Source organism: Berkeleyomyces rouxiae (assembly GCF_048999995.1).
Source record: "Berkeleyomyces rouxiae strain 22BRR77 chromosome Unknown BrBRR77_ptg000008l, whole genome shotgun sequence".
Lineage (NCBI taxonomy): Eukaryota > Fungi > Ascomycota > Sordariomycetes > Microascales > Ceratocystidaceae > Berkeleyomyces > Berkeleyomyces rouxiae.
In genome coordinates, this window is record NW_027396498.1 from 868,907 (window position 1) to 885,053 (window position 16,147).

The window sequence follows — 16,147 nt, forward strand, 5'->3', positions numbered from 1 at the left end:
TTTTGGGTAGTTAACTATTGCCCTATGGGCCAGAATCACGACAAACGGATGGCACAGGCTTAGACAGGCACATACGTGAGTGCCTGCTGTTCTTTTTACCCACACCACTGAAAAGACCTTGATCGTCTGACTGCAGTAGTTACCGGGAAACTCAGCGGGGACCCCTCTTCTTTTGCCCTTTTTCGTGGCTTGCCCTGCCTTTCTTTTCCCTTCTTATTTTTTTTTCCTTCGCAAACTCTCACTGTCGTCCCTGGCTCTTCGTGCCAGTGCCGGTGCCGTCATCAGCCACTGGCCTCCAGATTCTTCCTCATCTTGGTGCTGCATCGCCCTGTTACCAACCGCCAGAAATGTCTCTGGTATCCCGTTCGGCCCGGCTCCTGCCGGCCCGTCGCTTCTCCACCAGCCTCAGGGCCCTGAGAGGATCGCTTGTTGTTTGCCCCCAGTCCCTGAAATCTGTGCAGAAGAGAAATCTTGCTACCGGCACCTCTGCTGGTGTGCGTCCGATTAGCCAGGAATGGCCGGCTGGGGGTCTTTACGGCCAGCCTGTGTCCAAGACACATTCGCACATGGTGAGCTCCGGCGAGTGTGAGTCAATCTAATTCCCAATTGTGGCTCTTGATCCCATCTAACCCTTGCTGTAGTAACGCCTGGAATTTCCGCTGCCGAGTACAAGAACCGTCGGGCCACTTTGATGAAGCAACTGCCCATTGGTTCTGTCGTGATTTTGGCCGCTTCCGACGTTAAGTATCGTTCGGGTGCTGTCTTCCATGCCTTTCGCCAAGAGTCAAACTTTCTGTACTTGACGGGATTTTCAGAGCCAGACTCTTTGTGTATACTAGAAAAGACTGGTCCGGGATTAGATGATTACTCGTACAAACTCTTTGTGCTCTCAAAGAACCGTGGCGAAGAACAATGGATGGGCCCACGTACTGGTGTCCAGGGAGCAATTGATGTCTTCCAGGCTCACGAGGCCTATGATGTTCAAATTTCCGGCTCTATTGTGCAGTCAATCGTGGACTCAGCCAACACGGTGTATACAGACATGGAACATCGTATTTCCCCGAGCGTATCATACAGAAGAATCTATGATGCTGTAAAGGGACCGACCTCCAAGCACCGCCTTAACACACGCCCTCTTCGCCACCTTGTTAACCAGTTGCGCATCACAAAGAGTCCTGCTGAGATAGCAAACATGGCAAAGGCTGGAAATCTTTCTGGCAAAGTGCTTAATCAGGCCATGTCAACCTTTTGGAGAAGCGAGCGGGAGCTCCACGCCTATCTTGATTATACTTTCATCATGTCTGGCCTGGATGGACCTGCTTATATTCCCGTGGTTGCTGGTGGTGAGAGGGGCAGCATTATTCACTACGTTCAAAACAACCAGCTCATGGACAACCGAGACCTTGTGGTTGTGGATGCTGGAGGCGAATACGGCACCTACATTACTGATATTACCCGGACATGGCCCAACGCAGGTATTTTCACTAAGCCTGAATACCAATTGTACGGGGCCGTGCTCAAGGTGCAAGAACAATGCATTAGCTTCTGTCGCGAATCTGCTTCTCTTTCGTTGGACGAAATTCATGGCATTGCTGTTGAGAGTCTCAAAGAGGAGTTGGCACCGCTGGGATTCAGCACGTCAGACGAAGATATGAAGACTTTGCTCCCACACCATGTTAGTCATTACATTGGTCTGGATGTTCACGACTGCCCTGGATATTCACGCGGCGTCAAGCTTAAGGAGGGATTCTGCGTGACTATGGAGCCTGGAATTTATGTTCCTGATGAGCGTAAATGGCCAGAATCGTTCCGGGGTCTGGGCGTTCGGATCGAGGACAGCATTGCCGTGGGCAAGACGGAGCCTTATGTGTTGACTTCCTCTGCCGTCAAGCAGGTGGACGAAATTGAGGCTCTGCGTACTTCCAAGTAAGCAACCAGAAGCATGAAATGATCAGACACTTGGGGTGCCATTGGCTCCAAGTTTCAATGTATGTATGTTTAGACATGTTTGTATCTATATGAAAAGATAAAAAAAAAGAGTTGTAACGATGCTATAAGTGAGTGAGTCATGGCAATTCATGACATGTGCCGGGTGAGTGTTACAAATACAGGTATGGCCAGGACAATGTAGTTACATCTGATAAAAACAGCAAGCCGGTAGTAAGACAGTGAGTATGCCATTGGTCATTGAAAAGAAAAGAGGGGGGGAAAGCATCATGAGAGGTTGAAGAAAAAGAAAAAAAAAGACTGGATATCAACGTGAAAAGAAAAAAAGGAAAAAGGCGAAGAAGGAAATAAGCACAGAAGTGAAAGGAACAAAAAACAACATGATAGGAGCGGAGGGCTAAAAGAAAGAAAAAAGCAAGCAGATGAAGAAGAAGAAGAAAAGGAGAATGTGCGAGACAGAGGGAGAAAGAGAGAGAGAGTCATTAAATGTGAGAATGAAGAAAAAGAAGCAAGACGTCAACAACATGTAATAACTCCCCGTCCCACCCCTTTCCCAAAAAAAAAACACCATCCGGAGATGTATAATGGAGTTGAAAGAACGAAAAAAAGAAAAAAGACCGTTTGGTAGAGTGGGTAGAGTACCTTGGAGCTCATACATCCACTCCGCCCGCTCCTCCCTTCTCTCTAGCTTTGCTGTTCCACAGTTCTTCCCATCTTCTTCCACAAGCCGCATAATAATGACCGTGACAGTCTATTCCCGACTGATGGAACCGCAATGCTATCTCTCTCTTTTTTTTTTTTTGCTGCGTCAACCAGCGCCCTCGGCTATACAGCCTTGAAACCAAACCACCCGCTTAGCAGAAGCCGCGTGGATCGAATAGCGCGCGACTGTAGTTGGGCATCAAGAAGGGCTGGCGGGCCGTGGCGTTGAGAAGCTGCTCAAAGGCCTGTAGACGGCGCGAGAGGTCTTGGTGCTCCTTCATGATGGCCTTGTTGCGGCGCTCGAGGTTGTGGATGTAGTCGGTGGCCTTTGTGAGAACGGTGCCCTGTTGAAAGGGGCGGGAAGGGGAAGAGGTTAGTTATCTTTGTTCTTCTTGGGCTGCAGGCAGTGGCACGACTTACCTTGCTGACTTTCTGTGGGCGTGGAGCCCCATCGTCTTCTTCCTCGTCGGCAAGCCCACGCAGGGCCGGGATGGCATCGCGGAGCTCAGCAATCTTATCCTTGAGATTTGTGCGGTACTTGCGCTCAATATCATTGTGGGCTGTTCTATCGTTTGTTTTTGGCAGGTCGCAGGAGTGATCGACTGATGTGGTAGGTAGAGGGGCATCGGCAGCGGCAGCAGCAACAGGAGGGGCCTTGGCCTCGGCTGAGGGCGCAACCGAAGAAGTGGTTTTAGTGGTGACAGTTGTGGCAGTGGTGGTGTAGGAAGCATTGGCCATGGATACACTGGCAGTTGCCGGGCTTTCTTTTGGTTCGGTCTTGGGAGTGGACTGTTGTAGGCCTGAGTCTGATTGAGTCTGGGTCTGGGGACTTGACTCTGCAAGTATTTGCGGCTCAGCTGGCGGCAAGTTCTGTACCTGGAGGGGTTGTGGTTTTTGTTGTCGCTGTTGGTACTGTCGTTGGGCATTTTGTTGGGAAGCCTGCTGCTTGGCCTGCTGTTTTTCTTGTGGTTGTTGTTGCTGATGGTGGTCTCGTGACATGGTAGCATCCAGATTGGGGGTCTGGGTTAGGCTCGAAAAACTGGACGTGTTGAAGGCTTGTTCAAAGAGCGATGCGGTTTCGGGATTTAGCATGGTAGCCCCCATACCACCGGCAAAAAGCGAGGTGCTATAGTTTCCAAAGGGAAATGCATTGTATGGGACGTTGCGATTGCTGTTGAGAGCAATGCCCAGTAGTCGCCGCTGTTCGGCCTCATTGATCATGGGATTGGCCAAGTCCATATTGGTGGGAATTGGTGGCGGGTTGAGGCCCGCATCCAGCGGGGAGGGCTCCATTCTGATGGGAGGGTTACCCAAAGTCGGCTTCTCCCAACTGAGAGGCGTGGAATAGAGGTTTTCGCGGGGAGGAAGCAGTGTGGAGCTGGGTGGCATGGTGTCTATTTTAGAGAGCTGTTCGCCAAGATTCATGGAGTCTAGGATGTCATCATCCTCGGATAGGGTGTTGTTCTCCAGGGCGGCTTCATCGATGATGAAGTCGTCCGGCTTGAGTATGGTGTTGACGGGATTAGTGTACAAGCCGGCGCCAAGGCCGGGGGTAGTGGTTGCGAGTGGGTTGAAAGGAGGGATGGGTCTCCTGGAGGATTTAGAGTGTTAGCGGCATGGGTGGGATCGGAGGAGAGTAGACTCAGAGGGGAAGAACAAAGAATATAAGGACCAAGGGCAAGCAACGGGAATGATACGTACGGCTGAAACTGGGCGGGCATATTCCTACGCGCAAAGTTGATCTCGAAGCTCTCATCAACCTTGTTGATCTCGTCGTCGTCATCGTAGTGAATCCAGTAGTCGAGTGAGTCTAGAGCGGGTTCTTTGGGAGTGGTTTTCGGGCGTTTTCTGTCATGGCCGTGGTGGTCGCGCCGGCGCGGAGGCGGCATTTGCTGCTGTGACTGTTGTGGTAGTTGTTGTTGTTGGGGCACTTGTGACTGGTGGGCTTGAGCTTGAGCTTGTGACGGGCGCTCGGCAAGAGTGGACTGAGGCCCTGAGGCAAAGCCGGCCGGGCCAAAGGGCATCTGCATGGCAGCAGCCGAGGCGGCGGCTTCTGCGGGAGAGAGGCCCGGCTGCTGCGGAGATTGCAACGGCTGCGATTGGTGCTGAGCCAGTTGCGTGAACAATGCCTGCGGCTGGCTATCGCCGCCAAAGCCTGTGGCCGCGGCCTGCCAGAGTGCCACTTCATGTGCGTGTCGGGCGGTGGCGGCTGAGGATGACTCACCATTCTCATTGACGCCGAAGAAAGCGTTGAAATTCATGCCGCCAAGAAAGAAGGACAGGAAAGAAAAAAAAACGAGGTGCAAAAGCTAGCGCGACACAATGAATCGTGGCAGCCGATAAAGATGGACGAACAAAGAACAAAAAAAGGAGAGGAAGAAAATTGAGAGAAGAGGAAAACCAAATATAGAAGAGAAAAATAAGCTGCAATAAAAAGAAGGAAGAAAATTGAGGATGGGGAAAAAGAGGGCAACTTCCTTACGAAGTTGCTAAAAAGGCAAAAAAGACCCAACTAGGAAACGGCAAAGGGAGCAACAAGAACTGGTAATGGTCGCAGTTGCAGTCGCAGTTCCAGTTCCAGTTGCAGTTGCCATTGCGTTTGTCCTCACAACTAGTTATTGCAGTTGCACCTTGCTGGACCAGCTAGCTAACTAGCGAGTTCAGCCACAGAACTAGCTGGCAGCTGCCGTTTCTGAACAGCGCTGGGGGGGGTGCTTGGGCTTGGCCCTCTGGGGCCCCGAAACAAAAAGGAAGGGGAAAAAAAGTTGGCAGCATGCAACTATGGGGGAGCAGACGACGGGCAATGCCGCCGTTTCATGGACCTCGCTCGTCGCCTTTTCTTGGCTATGCAGAAACAGGATTTGCGGTCGTGGTGGTACAACAGCGCGCGAGGACCAAGCTGACGGGTCTAAAGAAAGCTAACAGCCAGCCAGCAAGTTCAGTGAGCGTGAAGATAGAGATAAATCACACATAACCACACACACATTCATACATACATGTACGACTATGTAATGCACATGATGTACACAGACGGACGTGCTGCACTGGTGCGTGAAGCTCACCTGCTGCTCAGCTGGGCTTCTCCAATCTCCAATCTTTAAGCCATGCAACAAACTAGTTACAAGCATGTACAATACAAGTGCAGCGACAAGATGCGCCTACCGAGGCCCCCATCGGCCCGCATGCATGCATGCATTCATGGATATGCAGTTAACAGAGCGTGACTGCTCCTGCTCTGTGCCCTTGCCTCCACTCGCAGGCAAGACCGGCTACTTGCACACCACCAACTGCTGCTACAACGACAGCCAATACCGCATACGTGCATTCGCAGGTAAGCGCAGCCAGACCCACCCCTACACCACCACCATCACAAGGCCACCTGAGTCGTGAGTCTGACAGCGCTGCGCTCACTGGACGAAGGAAAGCCGCCGCTGCGTTTTTACGGCGGCGCAGGGACGCTGGAGCGAGTCAGGGTATCTGTTTGATCTTTGTTCTTGACTGCTCTTTGGCTCGTGTCAAACAATCCCGCCCCAAGCAGAGACGGGGCCCTTGTGTCATACATACACTCTCTCTTTCTCACCTTTATGCCACCCTTCTGCCGCATCTGCCTCTGTCTCTTGTCTTCCTGGGCTTCGTCCTCCTTGTCCTCTTCGTCCTCTTCACACGCCCGCCGCTCGTGCATACCCGTGGCACCGGGGGCCCTAGAGCCACAAAATGGCCTGATTTTCGTCGTCCTGTTGCTTGCTGCACTTTGCTTGGCTTGGAACCCCAAACCCCCTCAAACCCTGTCTTCCCTTCTAGACCCCCAGACCGGGTGCCAGAAAGGGTAAAAGAAACAGGGGAAGAGAAAAAGTCCACGCTAGAAATCGTATGATGTGCAAGGCTGAATAGTACAGACTTTGCTCTCAACCACAAACCTGCTTCCGCCTTCCGCTGCTCTGCCATGATTGGTCGGCACGCTCTGCTCTTCAGCCTCGCTTGACCCCTGTGCCCCCACATGCTTTGCGTGCCTCTTTTTTCTTTTTTTTTTTTTCCTTTTGCCAAGCTGATGTTTCCTTCTGTTCTTTCATTCTTCCATTCTTCCATCCATTGTTCCTTCCGCTCTTCTGGGCTTCTGCCGTTTTAGCTCTGCCCTCCTCCCCACGACATCCCTCGAGTTTCCTTCCCCACCACCTGCATTTGCTTTGCATTGTCTCAAGGCCCCATCTCCCCATATGATGCCCTCACTCCAACTGTAACCTCCTTTTTTTGTGTTCCCTTGTACCGTTTTCCTATTTAGTCTTGATTCTTCCATAATCAACCATCACCGTGATAAGCCTGTCTTGGCTTACATCTTCCTCGACCAATCCATAACTGGTTACCTAACTATAGTTAACTACCTGCATCCATACATAGTTCTGTGTTATCAAATCCACCCCCAACTACCAAACTAAATCCTGCCTGCCCAGCCATTCCTGCCAAAGGTTACACCATTGCCCGGCCTGGCATCTTGTCGATCTTTGCTCCCACCTTTCTGTCTTCTTCACATGTGCACCGACATACCAGAGCCTCTTTTCATATGCAAGTAAGCAACTAACTGACTCGATACTGCCGCAACTGGACAACAAAGCAAGACTACAAAAGGGCCAATAAACGGACGGGCCAAAATGAAAACAAAAAAAAGTCTTGGCTATCACCGCTCCCAATCCAAAAAAGAACAAGAAGATAAAACAGAAAAAGCATCACCACGCCTCTTCCATCACCGTCTCCATCTCGCTTGCTCCAATCTTTGTCACTGTACATGCTTTTCTTTGTAGCGCTCCGTCAGCAACACTATGGCCACCTACTTGCATCCCATCCTTCTTTTCCCCCTTCCCACCCTCGGCTACTCGCCCAAGACTGCTGGATGGTGGGCTCCATAGCCACAGCGCACTCTTGAACATCGAGATATCTCCGACCATATTCTCCAGCATCCAAATCCCCGCACCAACGCCCTCGCCCAATGCAACAAGTGCCAGATTGCGCACCGCCGATGGTTGTAGCCCGTAGGAGCCGAGAGCCAGCGTAGTGACGGGGCACACGGCAAACGGCCATAAAGAAAGAATGTAGTTGGAGTTACGTGATATGGCCGACTTGTGCAGCGTGGAGACTGAAAGCGCCGCCGTCTCTAAAGATTGAAGAATTTCTGATGTTTTCTGGGTAACGTTGCCAAGTCGTTGCGCGTGTTCGTAGTGTTCTCGTGCTAGAAATGCTGTAATCCCGACAAGATGTTCTATTCCCTATGCAAACCGTTAGACGTTTCTGTTTCACCAGCTTCGCTCACGCCGCCGGTTAATCTGGGGTTGTTCAAAGATTCTCGTATAGACTGATTCCCATGCAGACGGCGCTCTGTCAACACTAGCCATCCGTCATTGAAACACTGAAAACCTGCATTGTATGCAAGACATAAGCTTACCTGCTGTAAGGATTCCTGTCGCCGTTCAATTTGTTCCATGCGTTGGCCCGAAATTTCCTATCACAAATAATTAGCCCTTTGTTTAGTTTGAAAACAAAGTCGTTCTCAAAGCTAGCCAATACTCAAGCATGTCACATACAATTTGGTGTGCGAGCTGTTGGGTAGAATGCACAGATGAGGCTAGAGCTACCTGCAGATTTTCCAGCTTCTCGTCAACCCGCGAAGACATGAGGGAAACCGCCGCCTGGCCCTGCTCCGCAAGTTCCTTGGTTTGCAAGCGAGCTTTCTCGCTCAATGAGTTAATGAGCCGGTCGAGAACCGCGGCCTTACTCAAAGTGCCGGCTAGCATGTCAGAAGACGCCTGCATTGGCAATGTCAGCTCATATTCATTACCTGAGGTAGGATAATGTTGGTATCGATATGTTGTGCTACCTTGATGCTCTCTGATATCCGAGTGCTAACAGCTGTTTCAATATTTTGGAGCTGCTCCCAAAGTCGGTTGAATTGCGACTCCATCTTCTCCATTTCTTCGAGTCTTACGTCTAGCATGCGCACACGGCCCGCCACTGTGCTTTCAAGGCCAGACGTGAGGTCGGACAACACACGAACTAGGCGCTTATGTACAGCCAAGCCATGCACTAAACTTGGTCAGCAGTCAGGTCTCAATGACACCAACCTAATTACCACCACATACCTTTTTCCTTCTCTGCTCTTGCTGCTTCACAAAACCGCAGAGCCTTGTGGCGGTAGCTCACCCACGTATTCCAGGCCGAGTCTGACGTGGAAAGTCCGCTCAAACACGCCCCAATTTCCTCGCTTGTCAAAACCATCTTTGGTACACCCTTGGTGTTGGCACCAGTCGCCTTCGCAGCTTCTGATGCCTTGGCCAGCTCCTTCTCTCGGAAGCGAGCGCAAGACTCTGGAATAACGAAGCTGCCACGCTCGAGGTCGCATATGGCCAGACTGGCCGCATAAGAGTCGACAAAGTCCCGGATCTGTGGGCCTGTATCAGTCAGCACCGTGGCCTCGTCCTTTCCGCCGAGAATATGGCAATCTTCTATGAGAAAGAGGGCAGCTGTGCGGTGACACAATGGCTGGGACTCCAACATGGCGAGCTCTGCCAGGGCGGCATTGAGTACTTGGGGTGTCGCATCTACTGCATCGTGTTGAAACGGGTTGTGTCGGTCTGTGGCTCGGTTAGCTGGTGGTGGCACGTGTAGCGGTGCCCATTTCTCACTGTCAAGGTTGAGCTGGCGCTGGCCCTCAGCCCCCCATGTCCACGGTTTGGCACCGGCAAGCTGCAGTGTTGCCAGCACAAGCAACAGGCAGCATGATTGGTGATGGCGGAAGCTTCTCATGATGATGCGCGCAAACGATGAAGCTACACACGCACAAGCTGGCACAAAAAGAAGAAAGGTCGGTTAGTGTAGCCAGTTGGTGAGGATTCTAACTACGGTAAAACTCCCAAGTGGCTGCAGAAATAGCAAGTCCTGGCTACCAAATAATTCTCAAAGAGGGGTAGCTCGGTATCACAGGAAGGCGCGAAAACCTTTTACATTCGCCCTTTCCTCGGCGTGGCGGTGGCTAGACCAGCCGACAAACCAAAGTTCTTGCCATTTGAGACTATGGCTTCATCTTGGCTATGGATTTCTTGAAACTTGATCAAATAGTTATTACAGAAATAAATAAAAAACAAAAATGCTTCGCAAAGTGATATCATGAGAATAGCTAACAAAGAAAACAAAAGCCTGAGCCAAAAAGAGACAAAAACGGCTCCAGGCAACAACCGAAAGAGACAACTACAAAAACCTTGCTGACACCATTATCCCAGCGACGCCTGTCAAGCTGCTGGTACTCCAGTACTCCCGATGGTACCGCCATAATGAACTATAGACTAACTTGTTTGTTCAAGTCCCCCAATGAATCGGCATTGTAGAGAAAGTCAAGCCGCAGATCCACCTGCTTCTGGCCGTGCTTTTTTATGAGCCTGTTGTATTTCTTGTAACCCTCCTCGAAATCATGTAGTCCCAGGAGATCACCGTCAAGGTTGGGCTTACTAAGGCGCATGTACAGCCTGAGGTCATTGTCGTCGGCATGTGTCCATATCCCTGGTTTATCAGACGGGATGCCTTTGCCCGCCTGTATGCTCTCCAGGACAGTCAGTGTGATCAATCCAGTATTCAAGGTTGTAACGAAGAGGGCTTCTTTGACAGAGGAACCATCATATCCTTGTTTGGTATAGAGTTCATAGAATCCCTGGAGAGGATTATATTCCTCTTGTTGTCCCGGAGGCGGCCGGGACGGCGTTGGGACAGCCGAGCTAGGAGTAGGTTGAAAGACAGAAGCCACTGGCCTTCTCGGCACTGAACTGCTTGGATGATGCAAGGTCTGGCCATGTTTATGCCGATATCTGTTCCGTCGTGCCGGCTTCTGGCGTTCATTTAATGACCTATCAGGCAAAGCCGGTCGTTGGGGTGCCGAGCTAGTAGGTCCTTGAGAGGAAAAAGTGGCCGGTAGAATTCTCCGGGGTTGTCTTGGTGGTAAAGCAGAAGATTGCTGAACATATTGTGTCTGTATAGCTTGGATCTTTGCAGCAGGTGTCTGTATTGCTCGTGCTCGCTCAAGTGGTGCTCGTGGAATTGGTTCTTGTTGTGGTACCGTGAATACACTGGCTGGAGGGCGAGCCGTCATTGGTGCGGTGTTTTGATTTGCCGGGAGTGTTGTAGCCTCTGCCGGCTCAGACCTACCAACGATTGGTGAGTGGAAATCAAATTCTGAGAAAATCTGGTCGTGCGGCGATACGTCGATATTAAAGTCCTGGGTCTCTGGCTCGGCGATAGTCTTGTGCTTTTTTGCAACAGGTACAACATTCCTGCTGTCTGATTCGAACACTGCCATGTCAGGAGAAGAACTCCGTTGATTGGTGGGTCTTGGTCGCTTGTGTTGTCGCGAGACTGGTCGAGCTTTGGGAGAGCTGGGTATGGTTCCAGATCGGCAGAATAGGCCAGAAGTCGAAATGTTGGCTACAGTCGGCTCAGTTGGATTCTTGCCCGTTTTGGTATCCTGTTGTGAATTGGTATTTTCTTTGGCTCCAGAGTCTTTGGGTAGCTCTGGAAGGGCATCTTCATGTTGAGCTTCTTCCTTCATTTCGTCTCTTTCCTCGTCCTCGTCAGGTTCCTCTTCGTAATTCTCATCCTCTTCGTCATACTCTTCGCCCTCGTCAATATATACTCCATCCTTGCTGTCTTCTTTGTTCTCTTTTTCTTCAACGTCATCTTGATCTTCTGTAGATGCTTCTTCCGATTGTAGTAGATACCGAATGCAATGGGGCATACTCGAGTTCCAGTACGATTTGAGCTGAGTCACTATATCCTCGGCATCGCCATCGACCCAATCGATAGCCAAATGCTCGGCAACAGTGAGCCAGTCAACCTCTCTAGGAGGCAATCGTTGCTTCATGACAGCCCTGAAGACATCCGGGAAATTAACTTCCTGTCCATCAATTTTGTAGTCAAGTGCAATGGGGCAAGATGGGTCAGTCTTCATGTGGGAATCAAGCAACTGAGCTTCAGTATCGATCTCAGACATTGACTTGGGCGCAGTCCATTGGGAATCACCAATATACTTTTGTGGGTCTGGTGATCTGCTGTTTTCCCTAGAAGACTGGCGTTCATCTTCAACATCATTGTCACTTTCATGTATCTCAGGGGCAGAGGAAGAATTATCAACAGTAGGACCGACTTCCGGGACCAATGGGGGCCGTGGTGAGGGAGAAGGAGGTTGTGATTCCGTTGCGCTCTGTGAATCTAGAAACCACTCTTCCATATCGACCTTCTTCTGGCGAACAAGCTCTGCGAAGTGTCTTTTGGAAGATTCCCATGAATGTCTTTTTGACTTTGACTGCAAAAAAGTGTTAATTTATGAAGGCTGAAGATCAGGAGGTTAGACATGAGAGACGTACCTTTTCTGCGTGCTTTTTGTAAGCTTCAATATCTTGCCAGTGTCCGCCATTCTTGACATGCTCCATGACCGCCTCTTCTAGTCTTGCCTCCTCTCTAATAGTCCAAAGCTTGCTCTTGGATTGGCTAGACAAGGTTCGAACTTTTTGTGCAAGTATTGATGGTGACTCGTTGCTGTGTATATTAGGAATGCCTTCACCATCCTCTACTAGCTTCGAAAGCTGTGTGGCTCTTTGTACCTCGGGTGTATACACAGAAGGCTGACTTATTGAGTCCTCGGCCTCTGGCAAAGATGTAAACTTCTTTTTTGAAAGAGGCCGTGGAGAGGCCAGTCCCGGCGCATGATACTCTAGGGATTTTGAAGGTTCACGATGTATTGAGGCTGGAGCTTGGGGTATAGATGTGACTACCGGCTTCTTAGAAGCCTGTGTTTGGCCATGTTGTGCTAGGTTTGTCGTGGTTGAAACTGGGGCCGTTGATTGGGGGCGAGGCGGTACGATTCTAGAGGTATTAGTCGCAGAACCACTAGCAACATGTGGTGATGTTGTAAGAATTGTCTTTTTCTCTGGGTTTGATGCAACTTTCTGTGGTGATTGATGAAATTGTGACCGTGGATATTTCCGCGACACATTTCCCTCTCGTTCCAATATTGGCTTGAGCTTCTTTCGAAAGCGTTCACGCCAAGCAGACCAAGGATGGTGTGGAAACTAAAGAGTCAGTGAAAATATCCAACACCGATTTTGTATATGAGCAACTGTAAGTACCTCTTTTTCAATCTCCATGTAGATTTGGCTTCCAGAGATGTTTTGACGCCCTCTCAGTCGGTCCAGCAGAATTTTGTCGTCTTCATCGGTGAAAGGGATACGGCCTTTTTTCTTTGGGGCTATAGGCTTAGGCGGGCGCATATTTTGAATCATGTACTTTTCTTCATGTTGCAAGGCGCCAGAACTCACACTATCAAGGATATATTTGTAGGAGTGCGCTCGCCAGGGAACGTCTGGTCGCGCGTCATCAACTATAGTCATGGCTGGAGAGCCCTCCACTTTGACTATTATGCCTGCATTGCCCTGATAAGTGGCGGTCAGTGAGTTGATTCAGCATGCTATCAAGGATTCCAAGATATTGTACCTCTATTGTTTTAAGAATATTTTTACGGTTTGGCACTCTTTGGGTGACGTAGAACGTATGGCCACTGAAAATACCATTTGGGTGTTCCGAAAAGGAGGCCATGGCGGCGCAAGGTTTCCTGGTGAGCGCAAAAGCGTCGGTTGTGGTGATGAGGACGAGATTCACGCTGTTCCGGAACAAGCGCAAGCACAAGTAGTTTAGCCAACCAGCACCGCGTATACACGCGAAAAGTAGCCTAAGATCCGGTGTCTTCCAGGTGGGTGATTGCGCGTAGAAGGTCGACTGAGTTTGACGTGGCTTTGAAGCAAAAGTAACACGGAATACACGGCGGGAAAAGGGAGTCCGGAAGGTTTTTATATTCTTTCTGTCGTGGGCGACATTCGACAAGAGAAAAGTGGCCCAGCAAGCGTGTCACGGCAGCTGCCGATAGAAAAGAGCGGGGACAATGAGGTCTGCGGCAGAAGATCGTCAGATGTGAGGAAGGAGGTCTTGTTTGTGGACGCACTGGCGAGCTAGACCCCACTGTTTTTCCATTTGGCCCCCTTTGGTTTGGGCTCTTGCTCTACGCGCTGAAATGTGAGGCCTTGGCTCGCGCTGTCACGTGATGACTTCTAAGCGTGCATGTGGGGGCTTTTGGGTAACCCTACTCAACCCTTCTCTAAGCCACAGTTTATTACGCAGCCTTCTGGGTGTTTCTCCACCAAGATCTATCGAACTCGAGGACGACATGCGCAGCAATGACGCAATATTTTTGTTGCAGAAGAGACACAGCCCTGATCTTATAAGCTCCGTTTTCCCCTTCTTTTGCTTCCATTCCCTTTGGCACTGACGCTCTCCATCTTCATCAGCTTCTGACCTTGTCAGCAAGCAAAATCCTATATTCCGCTCCTTGCGATGCATGTTCTCAAGAGCTTACTGATTGCTATCCTGGTGATATCCGCCGGGGTTTTTATCATATTTTTTGGGCGACTACCTGCCTTGAGGTGTGTGCAACAAGCGCTCTGAATTTCAAGTTTGGTACTGACCGTGATACTTTTTAGAAACACGCCAATAGGCTCCTTAAACCGGCTGCTCGTGGTTAGGATACCTCGGGCAATCCTTAAACTAGACAATGCCGTGACTGGTGGCCGCCTGAGTACAGGACTCGCTCGGTTTGGGAACTATCTCGTGAATGACAGACATCCGACTATCTTGGTGAGAACACATAGTTCATACGTCTATATTTATGCTTTGGTTTGCGCTGCTTGCGGCTAACGCTATATAGATATTCTTTTCCATACTGTTACTCGTGTCAGAGTACATGTATTTGCCAGCAGCATGGGCTGATATGGGTATGACGAACCGTTTTCTTGGGCCTATGGCTTCTATACTGCCGTATATCTTTCTGTACTTGGCTGCCTTTACAGATCCCGGCTATATCACCGCCGAGAACCACGTCTACCATATGGGGCAGTACCCATATGATTACTCTGCTTTTCATCCAGGGAAGTTCTGCCCTACATGTCGTTTGTTAAAACCGGCGCGGTCAAAACACTGCAATGTGTGCAAAAAGTGTGTGGCCAAGATGGATCATCATTGCATATTCATCAACAAGTGCGTCGGCCAGAAGAACCATCGTTACTTTGTGATGCTGTTGTTCACTACAGGCTTACTCGCCAGCTATGGTGGCATGCTTGGCTTCTCAATACTCAAAGACAAGATCTTGCTCAGGTATCCCCTTTGGTCGCCCTGGAAGCCGGCGGGCATGTCATGGAGAGATTACTTTTTGGTTTGGAGTTGGGGACTTGAACGCAACACACGCGTGGGTGCGGTTTCACTTTTGGCGCTTCTCTGCTCACCCATGGTTTGGGCATTTCTGTTCTATACCATGTTCTTGATTTACTGTGGAAGTACAACCAACGAGTCCCTGAAGTGGGGTGACTGGCGAGCAGAAATCAAAGACGGCTTTGCTTTCCGGCGGTCTATGTCTCTGACAAGAGAAAAATACCTCTCTGTTGAGCCAGCCATCACACGGTGGCCCACAGATACGGAACAGATTCTAGTACGCACGGCAGACGGCACCCTGCCTGGCTCGCAATACCCGGGTACGGGAGAGTGGGAACGGGTGCACAGTCTTCGGGAAGTCGACAACTTATACGACCTAGGATTTGCCGACAACCTGCGAGACGTCTTTTTTCACAATTATCAGTTTCGCGACATGGACCGGGAACGTGAGTTGCGAGAGAGAAAAAATGGGTTGCCCCCCTTCAACAACAACAACCAAAGCCACAGGCAGAAGAGGCGAGCCAAAGCAGCAGCACTGTGAATTTGAGAAACCGCTTGATGCCGGGCAAAAGCTCGGCGGCTAAGGAGTAAGTATGTGATTGAAGGAAGAGACCGAAGTGGGGGCCTAGATGCATCTCTCAGGGACATGTGTAACAAAATGTGCATAACTACAAGATAGAAATGGGGCGAATATAACAGGATAGTTACATGTAACCGACCAGCCTCGATCAAACTGGGCACACGCCAATGGCTGGACATGTGGTGCAAGTACAGGCGCAGGCATGCTCCCCGTCACAGCTAACACGCGGACGTCTAGCTTGTTTGTCTCTTTATGCATGTTTCTGAGTCCTTGTCGCACCTTCAAGAGTAGTAGTCGTCAAGTTACAGAAAGATTGTGTCACAGCGATAAAGTTTGGATGAAAGCTCGACCTCTTTTCAGTGAACAGAAGCCCGGACCAACCGCACCGGCTCAAAGGCGCTGAAAGAACGCGCGCGCCATACTGTGACCTTCTTTTTAGTGCGGGAGCACACTAAGGAATTCCATCTCGATCAAGGATACTTTAACAACAGACAAAAAGAAAAGGACCCTTTGCAGGAGAAATTTGTTAGTGAGGTATCAGAATCGCGAAACAACTCCAACTTTTCGTCCAATGTTCCCAAGACAATGAGAGCAGAACTGTTGCCCCTTTTGGCCCGCCAAAACTGCGGAAAT

General features: G+C 50.1%; 5 protein-coding genes across 5 annotated transcripts; 2 read left to right on the top strand and 3 right to left on the bottom strand.

Moving 5' to 3' along the window:
* Positions 1–347: 347 nt before the first annotated feature.
* BROUX77_006402 (uncharacterized protein) lies at positions 348–1,930 on the top strand (the record flags this gene model as incomplete). Its single annotated transcript, XM_073751383.1, has 2 exons — positions 348–585; positions 642–1,930. The coding sequence occupies 2 exons, from the start codon at positions 348–350 to the stop codon at positions 1,928–1,930; spliced, it is 1,527 nt and encodes a 508-aa protein (XP_073603471.1).
* Positions 1,931–2,801: 871 nt separating this feature from the next.
* On the bottom strand, positions 2,802–4,910 carry BROUX77_006403 (uncharacterized protein; the record flags this gene model as incomplete). Its single annotated transcript, XM_073751384.1, has 3 exons — positions 2,802–2,993; positions 3,070–4,240; positions 4,351–4,910. 3 exons carry the CDS (start codon positions 4,908–4,910, stop codon positions 2,802–2,804), a joined length of 1,923 nt encoding a protein of 640 aa, XP_073603472.1.
* A 2,460-nt stretch (positions 4,911–7,370) lies between these two features.
* Positions 7,371–9,441, bottom strand: BROUX77_006404 (uncharacterized protein; the record flags this gene model as incomplete). The annotated part of the gene is made up of 5 exons (XM_073751385.1): positions 7,371–7,907; positions 8,084–8,140; positions 8,223–8,444; positions 8,516–8,721; positions 8,778–9,441. The coding sequence occupies 5 exons, from the start codon at positions 9,439–9,441 to the stop codon at positions 7,371–7,373; spliced, it is 1,686 nt and encodes a 561-aa protein (XP_073603473.1).
* Positions 9,442–10,524: 1,083 nt separating this feature from the next.
* BROUX77_006405 (uncharacterized protein) lies at positions 10,525–13,272 on the bottom strand (the record flags this gene model as incomplete). Its single annotated transcript, XM_073751386.1, has 5 exons — positions 10,525–10,751; positions 10,831–11,983; positions 12,045–12,749; positions 12,807–13,109; positions 13,171–13,272. The coding sequence occupies 5 exons, from the start codon at positions 13,270–13,272 to the stop codon at positions 10,525–10,527; spliced, it is 2,490 nt and encodes an 829-aa protein (XP_073603474.1).
* A 792-nt stretch (positions 13,273–14,064) lies between these two features.
* Positions 14,065–15,475, top strand: BROUX77_006406 (uncharacterized protein; the record flags this gene model as incomplete). The annotated part of the gene is made up of 3 exons (XM_073751388.1): positions 14,065–14,153; positions 14,211–14,364; positions 14,435–15,475. 3 exons carry the CDS (start codon positions 14,065–14,067, stop codon positions 15,473–15,475), a joined length of 1,284 nt encoding a protein of 427 aa, XP_073603475.1.
* Between the last annotated feature and the right edge of the window lie 672 nt (positions 15,476–16,147).